The 21,439-nt window shown below is 34.2% G+C and overlaps 1 protein-coding gene across 1 annotated transcript; it reads right to left on the bottom strand.

The window, feature by feature from the left end:
* Positions 1-1,240: 1,240 nt before the first annotated feature.
* LOC100367830 (sialate O-acetylesterase-like) lies at positions 1,241-19,807 on the bottom strand. The gene is made up of 10 exons (XM_085500536.1): positions 19,632-19,807; positions 18,905-19,057; positions 16,205-16,386; positions 15,020-15,158; positions 12,680-12,872; positions 11,562-11,707; positions 5,497-5,636; positions 4,214-4,371; positions 3,458-3,650; positions 1,241-3,181 (listed from the first exon to the last, which is right to left on the bottom strand). Exons 1-10 carry the CDS (start codon positions 19,693-19,695, stop codon positions 2,921-2,923), a joined length of 1,629 nt encoding a protein of 542 aa, XP_085356662.1. The 5' UTR covers positions 19,696-19,807; the 3' UTR covers positions 1,241-2,920.
* Positions 19,808-21,439: the final 1,632 nt, after the last annotated feature.

The raw sequence follows: 21,439 nt of genomic DNA on the forward strand, positions 1-21,439 counted from the left end.
AATGCTGCTTATCCCTCAAATAGTATTGCATCATCACGCCACTCTGATCTATGTAGTCTTTATTAGCTCCGCTGTCGACTTTGTCGAGCGGAGCTTATCATATGAGTGATTGTCCTCCGTCGTCCGTGTCGATGTTTTACTTTTTCGACTTCTTCTTGAAAACTACAAGCCTGAAAGCTTTGATACTTGGTGTATATGTACCTTGGGTAGACCTCTCTGAGGTTTGTTCATTTCATCTTGATATCTTCAATTCTCTAATTTTGGTGAATATTTTTGTCATTTTTGGTAAAAAGTGAAATTTTCGACTTGTTAAAAACCGCAAGTGCAATTGCTTTGATATTACATATATAGGTACTACATGTGGACCTCTCTCAGATTTGTTCATTTTGTAATGATACCTTCAATTCTCTAATTTTGGTGAATATTTTTGTTATTTTTGGTAAAAAGTGATATTTTCGACTTGTTAAAAACCGCAATTGCTTTGATATTGCATATATAGGTACTACATGTGGACCTCTCTCAGATTTGTTCATTTTGTAATGATATCTTTAATTCTCTAATTTTGGTGAATATTTTTGTCATTTTTGGTAAAAAGTGATATTTTCGACTTGTTAAAAACCGCAATTGCTTTGATATTACACATATAGGTACTACATGTGGACCTCTCTCAGATTTGTTCATTTTGTAATGATATCTTCAATTCTCTAATTTTGGTGAATATTTTTGTCATTTTTGGTAAAAAGTGATATTTTCGACTTCTTGTTAAAAACCGCAAGTCCAATTGCTTTGATACTACATATATAGGTACTACATGTGGACCTTTCAGATTTGTTCATTTCGTGATATCTTCAATTCTCTAATTTTGGTGAATATTTTTGGTAAAAAGTGATATTTTCGACTTCTTGTTAAAAACTGTAAGTCAGATTGCTTTGATACTACATATATATGTACTACATGTGGACCTCTCAGATTTGTTCATTTGTGATGATATTTTGGTGAATATTTTTGTAATTTTTGGTAAAAAGTGATATTTTCGACTTCTTGTTAAGTCCGATTGCTTTGATACTATACATATTGTTCATTTTCTAATGTCTTCAGTTCTTTAATTGAAATGTGCATTGCTAACAGCGGAGCTATCTCAGCCGATAGGCTGCTTGTATTTGTAACCAGTGTACTTTCTAGCAAGACTGATCTAGAGTTAAAATGGTAGCTGTAAAATTGAGTCAACTTGACTGCTGAGGAAGTTCAAGAAAATTTTTTATTTTGTCTATAAAACATGAATTTCCATAACTTGTAGTGAGATGTTTTTAGAATTCACCACATTAATGTATGATTTTTTTTTGTAGCATTACAGCAAATCTTTGTGTGTCAATGGGGCATCACATTGGCTTAGAAACCATAGTGATCACTGATTGGGGGGGGGGGATTAGTGTAGTTTCTTCCCAAGATCTTGGCAGGCTATTCACGAAATTCCATGGCAACACATGGTCACCAGAAACTATTTGCTATACAAGTAAACAATGACCAGCTTAGAATAAATACAATTCAGGGTTTATATGCACTTCTATTGGAGATTCACTTTTAATAGAGAAAATGCAGTTTATCATATAGAACAGAAATACATTTCCATCATTTTGGAATTTGCAAAGAATTACTCTACAGTCTAATGTAACCACGCAATTTCAAAAACGGCAGAGGTTTAAATTAACAGCTAATGTTCAATTTTTAACCCATAATCCTTTGCAAAATACAATAGGAAATGATAAACAATGTTCATTTCATACTATAGGCAACAAGCCCCCAAAAGTACAATTATCATATTTGTTGCAATAGAAACTATTGTTATAAATGAACTGTTTTGTAACTTGAGTCTGGTCTTGAGTCTGACGCTGAGTATTTATATCTGACTGGATGTGTGTTATCACAGTACACACAAGATGTGCAACTCTTTTTATGCAAATGTCACACCTGATAACAGCATGTTACGTTGCATCACAACTCACCTGCTTGGCTTATTCAGTAAATTCCCTATGCATTTAAACAGCTAGTCAATCTGGAAAACGTTCAGATTTGTGGGGTTTAGTTTTGCATTCTGCTCTGATCATGCAAGAACAAATTAGTTCTGAAAAAACAGTCTGCTTAGTATTAAATGCAACGGTCCTTTCCTAGTAAACCTCACACAATGTGCACGAGGCAAAGAATCTACAACTATCGAAGAAAGGCTTTATGCGAGGTGTCCAGTTTATATGCACAGTTGAGTCAGTTTCTCCATAACATTATGGTATCCTCTATTCCTGTCAGTAGAGCAGTGTTTTCCTATGCTAAAATAACAGATTATAATATTAAACTAATTCCAAATTAGTCGTACTGAGATGTTCTGAAAATGTTCACTAAATATAATTTAGTGTAGAATGTTTATAAACATGTTCTCGTCTTTATGACTAGATGATGATCTATACAAGTAGTCCATAGCATATCGTTCTCAGAATTAAGGTAGATGCAAGTGGCGCTGTACTAATAACATTTATTTCAGAACAGTAATGTGTTATACATTTATCACTTGGAAGCTGAGACTAATAAGAGTAGCATTAGCACCGGTCTTTATTTATATAATTATATATAATGTAAAAATAAGAAAATTTTGTATCAAATTTTTTACATCCTAAATCATTTATTGCAACTGTGTGCAAAATGTTATTACCATAGAAACTATGTACAAAACGTTATTACCTTTAACCCTTATCCTGGCAGTCCCATTTATATTTACATTGATTTCACCAGATGAAAGTTAATAGCGACCACATGTCGCTAAAAATGAATAGAATTTTTTTTTGTACAATTAGAAACATAAATGGATGTCATGAATACTGTCACTTTGATCACTGAAGTATAATTTATATATTCTTAATCAAAACCAGTCTTAATTGATCCACTTTACTATCTTTTCTTTGAGTGAGAACACAAACAATGGAGCTGGCAAGTTGCTGTCTTTGTCATATATGGTACATTGTTTGTAAACACATGGACAGTCCCTCCATGCATAACGTATAGCTTGCAATTTAGCACCACTACAGTGCTTTGTAGAGATTTGAACTCCGTTGGTACCAATGATGGACGTGATAGGGGCAGCTAACCAATCAGTTGATAAGTAAGTACAATTCTTTGTAGATGAACAGCACACCTGCGAAGATCATTGAAATATTGTTAATTATCATTCTACAGTACCGGTGCGGTTTATATTAGGACTTTAACAGTAATAAGAAAATGAAACTCTACTTCAATTTTTTAATGGAGACTGTGTTGCTATTTGATTGATGAATTCAGTGTCAATAAGTCTGTGTTTTCAACAAGGAATCATTCAAAATTTAGATAAAGGGATCAGCTGCAGACCAAAACATTGTCTGATGTTGCTTGCACCCAGTCTTTATTCACGACTTGATGGAGATCTACAACTTACCTCAAACCCAGAATCCTGGTTCACTTGGATATGTTTCATATCATATATAACAGACACCAAGTCATTAGATGACTGCACTGTTATATTACTAGGGAATGGTCCTGCATAATTGACGTACTTTTCATTGTATGCTATTGCCCTTCCAGCCAATGCTAAACGATAACCGACATCCTGTTTGTATCGTGGGTGGATTCTGCAAATAACAATAATGTGATGAATTATATAATACATAAAGTAACATATAACTGCAATGTGTGTTTATTGCCGTCAAACACATTAGGTACTTTCATTCATTACTGTCACACACACACTATGTACTTTATTAATTAAAATGCAATATGGCAACAAATGTAGTTAACACTGTACTAATTTTGTGAAAACAAGTTGTTGCCACTATGCACATTAAAACTTAACCATGTGTTTTAATGGCGTTCATACTACTGTTTATGACTGTCAATCACTATATATATCACTACAAACAATGTAGAAATCACATTTAGTTTTTTGTATCCACTTTCTTTATTTTTTATCTTGCCATGAAGGGAGATTTCAAGGTCAAAGTGGAAAAAATAAAACCCTAAATAACATTAAATATAATAAACCTAAATATAATGTAAAAGACGGGATCTTACTATTTTAATCAGATTGTTTTATCTAGCTTTTATTAAACACACAGGTGTATCCAAACAGAGTTAATTTAACACTCCCCTAATTTGTTATTACTCTAAAAATCACATTAGAAAAGACAACACTTACGATCCATATGGGGAGGTGGGGTCAGGTAAATCCATGGCAACTGCCATGAAGACGTTTGGCATTTTCTCATTGGGTACATAACCATAGTCAGCAGTCTGATGCCAACGAAGTGCAGGATAGCCATCAACCACCCAGAGTTTGTCAACATCAGTACAAAGCTATCAGAGAAAAAAACAAATGGTCACAAGTTTATGTAGGTTTAAATGTAAGGACTGTCAGCTTATGAAGAAATCACTGATGCAGTTCTTTTTATAATAAGGATGTCAAAAGAATAACAGAACCAGTTTTTATAGACAGGTACGAAAAAAAAGGCTTTGATAATTATATCAACAAGGTAAAAGTCATATCTGAAAATTTACAAAAAAAAAAAAAATCTATCCTGCAGGATCTACAGAATTATATAAAGACTATTAATGTTGAAATTAGAATATACAAAGCTGAAAGCATTGTAATACCAGTACTTTTACTAATTACATGAACACTCTACGCAAGATATTATAAAACACAAGTCATGTCATGATATAGTCCCTGTCTGTTTTCAATGCAAGTTCATATAGGAGTGTATGGATCCCATGGAAATGTCAGAAATGTTTCTGGGACGCCATTTGTTAAAATGGCCACCAGTCAGCCATTTCAAATCAAATCTACTAAAAAAAAAAAAATTAAATGACATCCACCAAGGTACAAATGTACAATTATGTTCAATGAATCTACCAATTTTCAATGAAATCCATCCATACAAAACCAAGATCTAGTTCCAGAATGACAGAAATACTTGATTTGGATGATTTTTGTTAGCACTAAAATAACCGACATTCAGCTATCTTGTGAATGATCAGTCAAGGCATGTCCTCAAGATATGGTAATGAAATAGCATTCATCAAAACAAAATGGCCACCAGCCACCCATTTTGAATCTGATCTGCAAAACAATGTAACATGCATCAATGTCCCATGTATGTATTTAAGTTTGAAAAAATCAGTTCACATGACTCGCATGACATTATTCCGAAAAAAAAACTAACACAGTTTAAATACATTCTCCCTTTCAGAGTGTAAAAATAAATCTCTATGTTCATGCAGCACTGTAAAATAACCCTCTAATATATATTGTAAGGATATTTTGAGCCAGTGACAGAGATACCCATTAATTGTACTGGGTTAATCAATGGTATACATTAAAGAATCACCATTATAGACAGATACATTCTATTGAATTAGTGGTGTATGTGTAAAATTTATAATCAATATTACTTGTTCAGTCATGTATGGTAAACTGTATACCTGTACAAATCCAAATGGGAAGAGTTTATCAGTAGTACCACCAGTACCGATGTAAAACTTGTTTCTCCAGTCAGCTATCATTGCAGGAAAGGTACATGAATAGGAATCCTGTTTAATACCAGGAGCAGTATTGGCTTCACCTGTGAATGTATTATTACTGAGTTATAGTAAGTTAAGTTACTGTAATGTGTAACTCAAAATATTGGGTAAGGTAAGATACAGTAATTGATAAATCAGTGACGTTACTGGGTATTAGTCTACTAAGATACTGTAATTGGTGAATCAGTGACATTACTAGGTATTAGTCTGCTAAGATACAGTAATTGGTGAATCAGTGACATTACTAGGTATTAGTCTGCTAATATACAGTAATTGATAAATCAGTGACATTACCAGGTATTAGTCTGCTAAAATACAGTAATTGGTGAATCAGTGACATTACTAGGTATTAGTCTGCTAAGATACAGTAATTGATAAATCAGTGACATTACTAGGTATTAGTCTGCTAAGATACAGTAATTGATAAATCAGTGACATTACTAGATATTAGTCTGCTAAAATACAGTAATTGGTGAATCAGTGATATTACTAGGTATTAGTCTGCTAAGATACAGTAATTGATAAATCAGTGACATTACTAGGTATTAGTCTGCTAAGATACAGTAATTGATGAATTGGTGACATTACTGGATATTAGTCTGCTAAGATACAGTAATTGATAAATCAGTGACATTACTAGGTATTAGTCTGCTAAGATACAGTAATTGATAAATCAGTGACATTACTAGGTATTAGTCTGCTAAGATACAGTAATTGATAAATCAGTGACATTACTAGGTATTAGTCTGCTAAGATACAGTAATTGATAAATCAGTGACATTACTAGATATTAGTCTGCTAAAATACAGTAATTGGTGAATCAGTGACATTACTAGATATTAGTCTGCTAAAATACAGTAATTGGTGAATCAGTGATATTACTAGGTATTAGTCTGCTAAGATACAGTAATTGATAAATCGGTGACATTACTAGGTATTAGTCTGCTAAGATACAGTAATTGATGAATTGGTGACATTACTGGATATTAGTCTGCTAAGATACAGTAATTGATAAATCAGTTACATTACTAGGTATTAGTCTGCTAAGATACAGTAATTGATAAATCAGTGACATTACTAGGTATTAGTCTGCTAAGATACAGTAATTGATAAATCAGTGACATTACTAGGTATTAGTCTGCTAAGATACAGTAATTGATAAATCAGTGACATTACTAGATATTAGTCTGCTAAAATACAGTAATTGGTGAATCAGTGATATTACTAGGTATTAGTCTGCTAAGATACAGTAATTGATAAATCAGTGACATTACTAGGTATTAGTCTGCTAAGATACAGTAATTGATGAATTGGTGACATTACTGGATATTAGTCTGCTAAGATACAGTAATTGATAAATCAGTGACATTACTAGGTATTAGTCTGCTAAGATACAGTAATTGGTGAATCAGTGATATTACCAGGTATTAGTCTGCTAAGATACAGTAATTAGTGAATCAGTGACATTACTAGGTATTAGTCTGCTAAAATACAGTAATTGATAAATCAGTGACATTACTAGGTATTAGTCTGCTAAGATACAGTAATTAATAAATCAGTGACATTACTAGGTATTAGTCTGCTAAGATACAGTAATTGATAAATCAGTGACATTACTAGGTATTAGTCTGCTAAAATACAGTAATTGATAAATCAGTGACATTACTAGGTATTAGTCTGCTAAGATACAGTAATTGATGAATCAGTGACATTACTAGGTATTAGTCTGCTAAGATACAGTAATTGATAAATCAGTGATATTACTAGGTATTAGTCTGCTAAGATACAGTAATTGGTGAATCAGTGACATTACCAGGTATTAGTCTGCTAAGATACAGTAATTGATAAATCAGTGACGTTACTGGGTATTAGTCTGCTAAAATACAGTAATTGGTGAATCAGTGACATTACTAGATATTAGTCTGCTAAGATACAGTAATTGATAAATCAGTGACGTTACTGGGTATTAGTCTGCTAAAATACAGTAATTGGTGAATCAGTGACATTACTAGGTATTAGTCTGCTAAGATACAGTAATTGATAAATCAGTGACATTACTAGGTATTAGTCTGCTAAGATACAGTAATTAATGAATCAGTGACATTACTAGGTATTAGTCTGCTAAGATACAGTAATTAATGAATCAGTGACATTACTAGGTATTAGTCTTCTGAGATACAGTAATTAATGAATCAGTGACATTACTAGGTATTAGTCTGCTAAGATACAGTAATTGATAAATCAGTGACATTACCAGGTATTAGTCTGCTAAGATACAGTAATTAGTGAATCAGTGACATTACTAGGTATTAGTCTTCTGATATACAGTAATTAGTGAATCAGTGACATTACTAGGTATTAGTCTGCTAAGATACAGTAATTGATGAATCAGTGATATTACCAGGTATTAGTCTGCTAAGATACAGTAATTGATAAATCAGTGACATTACTAGGTATTAGTCTGCTAAGATACAGTAATTGATAAATCAGTGACATTACTAGATATTAGTCTGCTAAGATACAGTAATTAATGAATCAGTGACATTACTAGGTATTAGTCTGCTAAGATACAGTAATTAATAAATCAGTGACATTACTAGGTATTAGTCTGCTAAGATACAGTAATTGATAAATCAGTGACATTACTAGGTATTAGTCTGCTAAGATACAGTAATTGATGAATCAGTGACATTACTAGGTATTAGTCTGCTAAGATACAGTAATTAGTGAATCAGTGACATTACTAGGTATTAGCCTGCTAAGATACAGTAATTGATAAATCAGTGACATTACTAGGTATTAGTCTGCTAAGATACAGTAATTGATGAATCAGTGACATTACTAGGTATTAGTCTGCTAAGATACAGTAATTGATAAATCAGTGACATTACTAGGTATTAGTCTGCTAAGATACAGTAATTGTTAAATCAGTGACATTACTAGATATTAGTCTGCTAAGATACAGTAATTGATGAGTCAGTGACGTTACTAGGTATTAGTCTGCTAAAATACAGTAATTGGTGAATCAGTGACATTACTAGGTATTAGTCTGCTAAGATACAGTAATTGATAAATCAGTGACATTACCAGGTATTAGTCTGCTAAGATACAGTAATTGGTGAATCAGTGACATTACCAGGTATTAGTCTGCTAAGATACAGTAATTGGTGAATCAGTGACATTACTAGGTATTAGTCTGCTAAGATACAGTAATTAGTGAATCAGTGACATTACTAGGTATTAGTCTGCTAAGATACAGTAATTGATGAATCAGTGACATTACTAGGTATTAGTCTGCTAAGATACAGTAATTGATGAATCAGTGACATTACTAGGTATTAGTCTGCTAAGATACAGTAATTGATAAATCAGTGACACTACTAGGTATTAGTCTGCTAAGATACAGTAATTGATGAATCAGTGACATTACTACACTATGGTTGGATGCGAGTTCAAACTCACTTACCTTGATCCCATATAACTCCTTTTATGGTAATATTCAGTAATGGATGTATCATAGCATTCCATAATACACTATGGTTGGATGTGAGTTCAAACTCACTTACCTTGATACCATATAACTCTTTTTATGGTAATATTCAGTAATGGATGTATCATAGCATTCCATAATACACTATGGTTGGATGTGAGTTCAAACTTACTTACCTTGATACCATACAGCTGCTTTTATGGTAATATTCAGTAATGGATGTATCATAGCATTCCATAATACACTATGGTTGGATGTGAGTTCAAACTCACTTACCTTGATACCATACAACTGCTTTTATGGTAATATTCAGTAATGGATGTATCATAGCATTCCATAATACACTATGGTTGGATGTGAGTTCAAACTCATTTACCTTGATACCATATAACTCATTTTATGGTAATATTCAGTAATGTATGTATCATAGCATTCAGTAATACACTATGGTTGGATGTGAGTTCAAACTCACTTACCTTGATACCATATAGCTCCTTTTATGGTAATATTTAGTAATGGATGTATCATAGCATTCCATAATACACTATGGTTGGATACGAGTTCAAACTCACTTACCTTGATACCATATAACTCCTTTTATGGTAATATTTAGTAATGGATGTATCATAGCATTCCATAATACACTATGGTTGGATGTGAGTTCAAACTCACTTACCTTGATACCATATAGCTGATTTTATGGTAATATTCAGTAATGGATGTATCATAGCATTCCATAATACACTATGGTTGGATGTGAGTTCAAACTCACTTACCTTGATACCATACAGCTGCTTTTATGGTAATATTCAGTAATGTATGTATCATAGCATTGCATAATACACTATGGTTGGATGTGAGTTCAAACTCACTTACCTTGATACCATACAGCTGCTTTTATGGTAATATTCAGTAATGGATGTATCATAGCATTCCATAATACACTATGGTTGGATGTGAGTTCAAACTCACTTACCTTGATACCATATAACTCCTTTTATAGTAATATTCAGTAATGGATGTATCATAGCATTCCGTAATACACTATGGTTGGATGTGAGTTCAAACTCACTTACCTTGATACCATACAGCTGCTTTTATGGTAATATTCAGTAATGGATGTATCATAGCATTCCATAATACACTATGGTTGGATGTGAGTTCAAACTCACTTACCTTGATACCATATAACTCCTTTTATGGTAATATTCAGTAATGGATGTATCATAGCATTCCATAATACACTATGGTTGGATGTGAGTTCAAACTCACTTACCTTGATACCATACAACTCCTTTTATGGTAATATTCAGTAATGGATGTATCATAGCATTCCGTAATACACTATGGTTGGATGCGAGTTCAAACTCACTTACCTTGATACCATATAACTCCTTTTATGGTAATATTCAGTAATGGATGTATCATAGCATTCCATGATACACTATGGTTGGATGCGAGTTCAAACTCACTTACCGTGATACCATATAACTCCTTTTATGGTAATATTCAGTAATGGATGTATCATTGCATTCCATAATACACTATGGTTGGATGTGAGTTCAAACTCACTTACCTTGATACCATATAACTCATTTTATGGTAATATTCAGTAATGTATGTATCATAGCATTCCGTAATACACTATGGTTGGATGTGAGTTCAAACTCACTTACCTTGATACCATATAGCTCCTTTTATGGTAATATTTAGTAATGGATGTATCATAGCATTCCATAATACACTATGGTTGGATGTGAGTTCAAACTCACTTACCTTGATACCATATAGCTCCTTTTATGGTAATATTTAGTAATGGATGTATCATTGCATTCCATAATACACTATGGTTGGATGTGAGTTCAAACTCACTTACCTTGATACCATCCAACTCTTTTTATGGTAATATTCAGTAATGGATGTATCATAGCATTCCATAATACACTATGGTTGGATGTGAGTTCAAACTCACTTACCTTGATACCATATAACTCCTTTTATAGTAATATTTAGTAATGGATGTATCATAACATTCCATAACACACTATGGTTGGATGTGAGTTCAAACACACTTACCTTGATACCATATAACTCTTTTTATGGTAATATTCAGTAATGGATGTATCATAGCATTCCATAATAGACTATGGTTGGATGTGAGTTCAAACTCACTTACCTTGATACCATATAACTCCTTTTATAGTAACATTCAGTAATGGATGTATCATAGCATTCCATAATACACTATGGTTGGATGTGAGTTCAAAATCATTTACCTTGATACCATATAGCTCCTTTTATGGTATTATTTAGTAATGGATGTATCATAGCATTCCATAATACACTATGGTTGGATGTGAGTTCAAACTCACTTACCTTGATACCATATAGCTGCTTTTATGGTAATATTCAGTAATGGATGTATCATAGCATTCCATAATACACTATGGTTGGATGTGAGTTCAAACTCACTTACCTTGATACCATATAGCTCCTTTTATGGTAATATTCAGTAATGGATGTATCATAGCATTCCATAATACACTATGAGCTCCGGGTCCACCAAACTTGGCATCCCAATTAGGATCATTTTTTTTCGCTTCAATAATATCACTTTTTTTGCTAGAATAGAAATCCAACAATAAAGATTCATTCAAATGGCTATAAGGCGAGTTACATTGTAAAAAAATCATTGTCAATTGTAGTATAGTCATGAGATACATGTATATATATATATGACATAATGTGATGTATTTGTGAAGTTTAAACTTGATTGCATCTGCATTTGTTTAAACAAATGGCCATCAGTCAGCCATTTTGAGTTTGAGGTTGACAAAAATGCATTTGTATTTGTCTGATATGATGTCTGATGTACCTGTGAAGTTTTTGATCCAGGCATCTCAAATATTTGAATCAGCAACTGCATTCTTAGAAAAAAATGGCCACCAGTCAGCCATTTTGATCTGCATGAAGGTCCCAAGTTTGACCACAATTCATGCATGCACGACTGAGATCAGGTTTTGATTTTCTTCAAAATTGCTGTCAATCGGCAATCTTGAATCAGATTATAAAACAAATGTATTTTTGGCATTAAAATGGAGAGGGACTTGATTATTTATCTTGAATCAAATCATGTGCACATGTTGTATATAACATCAGATGTATAAGTTTGGCTCAAGCATGTGTGAGATATGACTGGCTACAGACCACTTGTACACCCAAGAACACACACATATATGTATGCACAGATGTCAACCAATAAAAATACATTACAAATGTCCTGTGCAATTGACAGATCATTTGAATGTTGGAATGAAAATGGTTATTTGGCAATCCTTTTGACAAACATTGGTATGGCATATACACTACCAGGTACTTGTTTGCTTATACCTAATTATGATATATAGGTTGTTATGGTAACATTCTTAGTAACTTTGATAGAATTTATGATTAACAAATGACTTTTTAACACATTTTTTTAACACTATATATTGTAAGCTTCAGAAAAATAGATCACATTTGGTGACACTGAACAAAATTAAAGGACAGATTTGCTAAATAGTCAGAATTTGAACCCCAATAAGTTATGTTCACCTGTTGTTTGCTTCCTGTAATTCTGTTCTATTGCACACCTTCAATGCATCTGGAGATGACCACGCCTCTACTGGTGTTCCACCGTAACTGCTGACCAGTAAACCAATAGGATACTGTAGGTGATCGTAAAGATTACGACCATAGAACCAACATGTAGCTGAGAAATACTTGAATGCTCCAGCAGACACAGTTGCTGCACAGAAAAAATGAAATATAGATTTGTGTTTTTTGTTAAAAATGGTGAACTGAATGTGATATGATAAGTGTAGCAATTCCTAGTGATCCTTAGCAAATGAACACAAACAATAGACAATTATTTCTATGGTTCACAAATTTCATTGAGATAAATTAACCTAATTAATATATTAACCAAGGTAAGGCATGTTACTTACCATGTGATGGGACAGGCCAGGGTAAGATATGTCACTTACCATGTGATGGGACAGGCCAGGGTAAGATGTGTCACTTACCATGTGATGGGACAGACTAAGGTAAGATATGTCACTTACAGTGTGATGGGACAGGCCAGGGCAAGATATGTCACTTACCATGTGATGGGACAAACCATGGTAAGATGTGTCACTTACCATGTGATGGGACAGACCAGGATAAGATATGTCACTTACCATGTGATGGGGCAGACCAGGGTAAGATGTGCTACTTACCATGTGGTGGGACAGACCAGGGTAAGATATGTGTTACTTATCATGTGATGGGACAGACCAAGGTAAGATGTACTACTTACCATGTGACGGGACAGACCAGGGTAAGATGTGATACTTACCATGTGATGGGACAGACCAGGGTAAGATGTGTCACTTACCATGTGATGAGACAGACCAGGGTAAGATGTGTTACTTACCATGTGATGGGACAGACCAGGGTAAGATGTGTCACTAACCATGTGATGGGACAGACCAGGGTAAGATGTGTCACTTACCATGTGATGGGACAGACCAGGGTAAGATGCTACACTTACCATGTGATGGGACAGACCAGGGTAAGATGCTACACTTACCATGTGATGGAACAGACCAGGGTGAGATGTGTCACTTACCATGTGATGGGACAGACCAGGGTAAGATGTGTCACTTACCATGTGATGGGACAGACCAGGGTAAGATGTGTCCCTTACCATGTGATGGGGCAGACCACGTAAGATGTGTCACTTACCATGTGATGGGACAGGCCAGGGTAAGATATGTCACTTACCATGTGATGGGACAGGCCAGGGTAAGATGTGTCACTTACCATGTGATGGGACAGACTAAGGTAAGATGTCACTTACAGTGTGATGGGACAGGCCAGGGTAAGATATGTCACTTACCATGTGATGGGACAAACCATGGTAAGATGTGTCACTTACCATGTGATGGGACAGACCAGGATAAGATATGTCACTTACCATGTGATAGGGCAGACCAGGGTAAGATGTGCTACTTACCATGTGGTGGGACAGACCAGGGTAAGATATGTGTTACTTATCATGTGATGGGACAGACCAGGGTAAGATGTACTACTTACCATGTGATGGGACAGGCCAGAGTAAAATGTGTCACTTACCATGTGACGGGACAGACCAGGGTAAGATGTGATACTTACCATGTGATGGGACATACCAGGGTAAGATGTGTCACTTACCATGTGATGGGACAGACCAGGGTAAGATGTGTTACTTACCATGTGATGGGACAGACCAGGGTAAGATGTGTCACTAACCATGTGATGGGACAGACCAGGGTAAGATGTGTCACTTACCATGTGATGGGACAGACCAGGGTAAGATGCTACACTTACCATGTGATGGGACAGACCAGGGTAAGATGCTACACTTACCATGTGATGGTACAGACCAGGGTGAGATGTGTCACTTACCATGTGATGGGACAGACCAGGGTAAGATGTGTCCCTTACCATGTGATGGGACAGACTAGGGTAAGATGTGTCACTTACCATGTGATGGACAGACCAGGGTAAGATGTGTCGCTTACCATGTGATGGGACAGACCAGGGTAAGATGTGTCACTTACCATGTGATGGGACAGACCAGGGTAAGATATGTCACTTACCATGTGATGGGACAGGCCAGGGTAAGACGTGTCACTTACCATGTGATGGGACAGACTAAGGTAAGATATGTCACTTACCGTGTGATGGGACAGGCCAGGGTAAGATATGTCACTTACCGTGTGATGGGACAGACCAGGGTAAGATGTGTCACTTACCATGTGATGGGACAGACCAGAGTAAGATGTGTCACTTACCATGTGGTGTGAAAGGCTAGGGTAAGATATCACCTGTCATGTGACAGGACAGACCTAGGTAAGATGTGCTACTTACCTGGTGATGGGACAGACCAAGGTTCTTCCACTGATTCCAAGTCACACAGTGCTTTTTCAGATTCATTCAAATTGACTGTAAACAATCTGATGTAAGGATACTCATAAGATAGCATTGCTTCCATGGTTGCATTGAACGCCTGCAAACATCAAGAGTAAAATATAACTCATCACTTTTATGTGTAATAATATTATTGTTAATTGTTTTGAAATTGAGATGAGATACAGTTTCATACAACAATTATATTTAGTATTGTTTGTTCAGTCTTTTTTTTATTGTCTTGACAATACATAAACACAAATTAATAAAGTGTACTAATGATGTTAAGTATCCTTGTGTCACTGTGACATCATATGTTTACATTTATGCCAACCAGTAATACAAATGTCGTGTGCCAATTCCACACATGCTTGCGATCTGCGAACATTTCCCATAAGTTGTTTTAACAGGAGCACATACATGTATATTTAATAACAGTAGTGAACAATGCCAGTATTTTATCTTTGGGTGAAAATGATGAATTCTTGTTAACCATACACTGCACATGCGCACCAAAACAGAACATAAATAAGTTACATATTCAATGTCAACAGCTGTTTCAAACTTGAAACAAGCAGCCTCTTAGTTGAGATAGCTCCGCTGTTAGCAATGCACATTTCAATTAAAGAATTGAAGATATCATTAGAAAATGAACAAATCTGAGAGAGGTCCACATGTAGTACCTATATGTATAATATATCAAAGCAATTGGACTTGCGGTTTTCAACAAGAAGTCGAAAATATCACTTTTTACCAAAAATTACAAAAATATTCATCAAAATTAGAGAATTGAAGATATCATCACGAAATGAAGAATCTGAGAGAGGTCCACATGTATACCACATATACACAATATTCAAAGCAATCGAAAAAGTTGATACGACCGATGACTGCGGACATTCACTCATATGATAAGCTTCGCTCCGACAAAGTTGACAGCGGAGCTAAAAATATACTTTATTTTGCTCTGCCAGTTCCACAGTCGATTATTTAATTTCACAAGGTTAATTTAAAAAACAATAATTACCATTTCAACCTAACTTTTCTCAATAAATCCAAGGTTGAAACTCATAAAGCCTTTCATAATATATTGCAACTTGTGTTGTATTCAATGTTTGCATAATTCATATCAAACTTATCACATACCTGGGTTACTGAAAAAACCATGTTACTTTGCCCACCACACAGCCATACATCACCAAATAATACATCACGTAGTGTTATGACATCAGTCATTGATGCATGGTGCTTTATTTCGATACTAAACGGCCCACTCGGTGGCATAACATCCAAGGTGATTTTCCAAATCCATTGTATGCCATCAGGACCTAACAAAATTAATACCAAAGTTGCATATATGTATTATGTAAATATTATGAGGTCAAATCAAGAACATACAAAGTATATGCTATGATATATATATATTAACGTGTAGTGGAAGTCAATGCTATCCTCTACTGTCTATTTCAGGTCAAACTAAATAATATTTTAATTATTCAGTTTACAACAAATGCATTTGTTAAACATGTTTTTCCGTTTTCTACACTTCGAGGGAAAAATACCAAACTTTCACAGCTATACAATTCGCTAACTGCTTAAAAATTCAGCCAAGTTTGTCATTTTTGTGTGAAAAAATCCCTTGCATACAAACACCTAATTACTGGAAGATCATAGAACATACTTATTCAATTCAGGAGCTAATCAGAGACGGTCAAATAGTTAGATGACAATTTTGGTTTTAAATACACGTTCTTTGTGTAATTAGGTGTTCGTATGCAAGGAATTTCATTGGCGGGTGGCTTAATCTTACCTTAATCTTGTGTTCTTTTACTGGCTGAGACTGTTTTTAATTGTAATTAGAGCAATCAAGTTTTTATTAAAATCATACAATATATTAAGGTAGCAAGAAGTACCGGTATTATTGAAATATTTGTTTGAAATATTACCAAGGTTCAAATTTGTGTTTTATGTCTGTATCTATGTTTTTGTGACACGTGACATACTCATATATAAAATATTACTTTTCCTGAAAATAAATAAATTACGTAATTATTGCTGTGCTAAGACACTGTTTATTCACACTTCCTATTAGTTCAGTAGTCTGTTAATAATTGAATGCGCCTCGGCAGTTGTATCCATGCGCTGCATTTTGAAAAAAGTAATATACTGAATTCCAAGATCAGTTTTATTTGTATTGCCCCCAACTAAACTATCACACATTGAAAAATAGTTTGCCTGTACACATTTAAGTTCTTTTCAATGATATCATAAAGCTGTGTCAATCCCACGACACTAAGCATACACTATTTTTTGTTAAACATCTCATAATTTGAAAAACTCCTAGAAAACATTGATGAAGTTATGACTATGATTTTCAAATAATATTAACTTTATTGCGTTCTTTAAAATAGTTTGACATTGGGTGATAGCAATAAGTGATAATTTAGAAGATTAATTTTCCATAAGTTAATTTAAGAATGCATCTAGCACTCTCCCACAAAGCATGTAGAAGATATACATGTACATGTTTGTCTGGGACAAAAAAAGTAAAAACAAAACAACCACATGGTGATTTGAATCAACTATATTACCCATAATGGTAAATTCTTTCACAAAGTTTAAAAAAAGAATCTGACATCCATGCCTAAGATTTGGTTTGATAAATATCAAAATATTTGATTTTGGTGTTTTTTTCAACTAAAATGGTCAGCAGTCTGTCATATCTGTGATCAGATGATAATAATTATTGTATGTGCATGTCTATGCTATGATGTACGTATAAATGGCCAACACATATTGAGATGTGGTTTCCGATATGACAAAATATCTGACACAATCACCATATCATGAGCAAGGTTTGATTATACTATTTTCCATAAAGTTCTCGTATTTACTTTTCCAAAGATTTTTTAAATGTTATTGTAGCAGCTGTTTGATGACAGAGGCAATTATTACCACACTTTATAGTTGGTTACAGCTGACAGTCTAGCACTCATATCCCAAAATAATTATACAAAGAGAAAATAACTTGGAGGTTGACAATAGAAAACAGGTTTATTTTCCTCCATGCAAATAGAACAGTAGAACAGACTTCATAGATTACTAGTAACTGATTGATTTGTGGTGTTAGTAAACCCCTCAGATCATACAATGATTCATACATGGGTACTAATGTATTATAATCAACGTGCCAGGCACTATATTTTATAAAATTTCAGTTTATAAATCACAGAATACCCAGCACCAATTTGCAGGAGTGAACATCCAGGCATTTTTACGGCCAAACAAGAGTCGAAAACTCTCATAAAACTGTACTTTACAGTGTCACAAGATTACCCCTATATGTACATCATATATGAATTTGGTTGTTCACGATGTCTCTTGGTTGAGTTTGTGTTGTTTTTCCAACTTTAGCTGTTTTTCTCAACTATAGCTGTCGTTCCACAGCAGCTCGTGCACAGCCTATAGAAATACATGGTTATATGGTGGCATCAAAGCAACAATGTTACAAAACATTTTACTATTTTTATGCATATTTAGGATAGATGTGGCAAATTAGTAACAATTTTAAAGCACTACAAATTCTTGATATTTTGCTGAGGAATGTTAAATTTAAATACCCAAACTTGTTTACATGAAAACAATGCCTCTTATTTCTCTGGTGGCCATTTTTAATTTAAAATTGGTAAAAAAAAAACCACTGTGATTCATAATTCAAAAACTCTATTCAAAAAGTTTATTTTTCAGACTTTCCAATAGCCAGTCACAATACCGGTGAATATCTTAGCGAAGGTACAGGAAATGCCTGTGACAAGTGTATTATCCATCCCTATATTTTAACTCTACCTTGGTATGTTGTTGTTGTATATATTTTTTCTTTCAAGTTCACTTCAATGTCTGAATTTTCTTCTCCATATCCCCAGATAATTGACTGATGTGGTTCCATTTGTAACACCATGTGGTCACCATAGTAACTTGCTAAGCGGAATACTGGAGGTGCTGAAGAAGACAAAAATAGTTTTAAAATTATGTCAATTTTGATAGCCATGCAGTAATTATATAAGTTGATAGATAAAAAATATTTTAAACCAAATTCAAAAATACTACTAATATTTTGCTGCAGTGTTTTAGTCAGTTTACTAGTTATTTCTTCATTTTCACTGATTACTTGGCTAAGGAAATCTCTGATTTAAAAGGTGCCAGGTACAAGTAAACAATTCATTTTACACACGTTCTATACGCTGTATGGGACCCATATATTACACATGTTTTTCTATAGTCAATTGATGATCAAAGAAAGCAATCGTCACTCAGATTGGGTAGTCATGTGATATTTGCTTGACCGTACACCAACAACTGATGGCCGATTGATCCGATACCACTTGTTGAGTTCAGAAATGCAACCACGGTTTGATAATAACACCCTGGGCTATGACAATTAAGCGTCCAGATACGATACATTTTGTCTTCTAACGTATATTTATTTTGTTGTTGTCAGATACAAAATCACTTTCAAGTCATGACTTCCGGAAAAGTTATCGAATCACATGATTATAATACTCTGTTCTCTCACCTGATAACGTGACAGTTGCCAGAACACTCGCTAGCACTGTCACAGTTAGTATCGACATCGTCATTTCAATCCAGCTCTAACTCGATACATGTACTGCTGCAAGGTTCCGTGTAAACGAGTGTGTTACAGGCTTTGTGATCAACTAAACTATTAAAATTTATTAAGACTCCCCAGGTCAGTGGTAATTTGATTATCACGTGTTGTTGATTTCACGTGTTGTCTCCTTGACATGTTGACCTGTACGTCGGCAGTCAGCTGGAACACTGAGATTGCAGCTGGTATGCACGGTGTATTATTTTTGTTTATGTACATTTTGTAAAAAAAATTGAAATTACCATCATCAGCTTTTATTCACATTCAAATATGTGATTTAATTGATTGGCAGCATGAGAGATCAACATTGTCTACGCCCATAATAATAATAACCTTTATTATAACTGTAAAGAAGTTACAATTCTTTTTTGGTTTGCAAATAATAAAGTGTTTTTGTTTTGATATGATGTATATAAATACCAACTTAACTACTAGTTAGTGCTAGTCTTTTAGTAAAAGCATTGTTTAAGTATCTGATAACATGTCTAAGCAGAGATGGCTCTGTCGTGTTTAAAATTATTTTGAATTTGTCTATGTATATTCTGTTAAATTGTTCATAATGTGCGTCAATTTTTCAGGCGACATAGCAAATATGACCACCCATTTATTCAAATTGGAGTGCTTGATATTGTTAAACTCATTCACATTAATTATAACTAGTGATGATGTCATACAGGGAAAGGCATATAGCTGTTCTATAGCTGTTTTGTAAAAAATCATTACAGTTCAACAGTTTCCAATCAAATTTCACATGATGTGGCAACTGCAATCGCCTCCATATTCAAAATGAGGCCATTGCTGATTGGTCACAAGTTGAAGTATCTCATTAATACTAATTAGAACTAACAATGGCACAATTTCTTGATGGGTCAATTTGAATTTTAGATCCCCCCCCCTCCACAAAAAAACAGCTTTCACAGCTTAAAACGTTTGTCACAACTTTCACATTGTACAGGTACCATTAACTCACCTGTGGTGGCAATGACTGACCACAGAAAAGGTACATGTGATGTACGCCCAATTTAAACTTTTTGAATTCTTTTCAAAAGCCTTGTATCTTATACAATTGTTCCATTTTCATTATCCTGATGGCATGAGCCCAATGACTCTTCGATTCTGCTCAAGCCTTCTTAATGCAATGCTGTCCCTACTTGTTCAAATTTTATGTAAACAACACCCACCAGTAAGGCTCAATTTTACTTTAGACAAACTGAATTTGCTTCCCCACCAGTTTCTACATCTGGCAAAATACTGTGGAATACTTTATTTTCACTGGAATTAATTTTCGCTCAAAAGGCTTTTTTGGCGTTTTGTATGGAATTTATTTTCACTGATTTTTGAAGAGTTTAATGTGAAATATAGAAAAAAAAAGTATATTCGCTGGATTTTATTTTCACGAAATCATTCTTTCAGCGAAAATAAAGTATTCTACAGTATTTCGCGGGGGGAGGTAGGCCAAGTTTCAACTTGAAAAAGCCATGAATATTAACACTGACTTTATATCTGTAAACACACATAGTACTACTACAAGTATTTTCAATATTTACAAAAAACATACATGCGCACTAATCTTTCAATACTTTTATTAGTTTGCTTGTACATAAAAAGGGTAAAGCTTCCAAAATTTACAAAATATGATTGTAGAGGAAAATGGTATGGCATTGTCAGTCCCAGAGTAAATCTGCCATGTACAAAATTGTCAGTAATAGATAATG

Source organism: Saccoglossus kowalevskii, chromosome 6, assembly GCF_978046115.1.
Source record: "Saccoglossus kowalevskii chromosome 6, keSacKowa6.1, whole genome shotgun sequence".
NCBI lineage: Eukaryota > Metazoa > Hemichordata > Enteropneusta > Harrimaniidae > Saccoglossus > Saccoglossus kowalevskii.

Bases quoted from the DNA above. Each gene is read 5' to 3' on its own strand.
- LOC100367830 (XM_085500536.1), bottom strand. From the start codon at position 19,695: ATGACGATGTCGATACTAACTGTGACAGTGCTAGCGAGTGTTCTGGCA. The intron at 3,651-4,213 runs GTAAGTGTTGTC...TGTTATTTGCAG, and splicing joins CCCACCTCCCCATATGGATC to AATCCACCCACGATACAAAC. The intron at 3,182-3,457 runs GTAAGTTGTAGA...TGATCTTCGCAG, and splicing joins ACCAGGATTCTGGGTTTGAG to GTGTGCTGTTCATCTACAAA.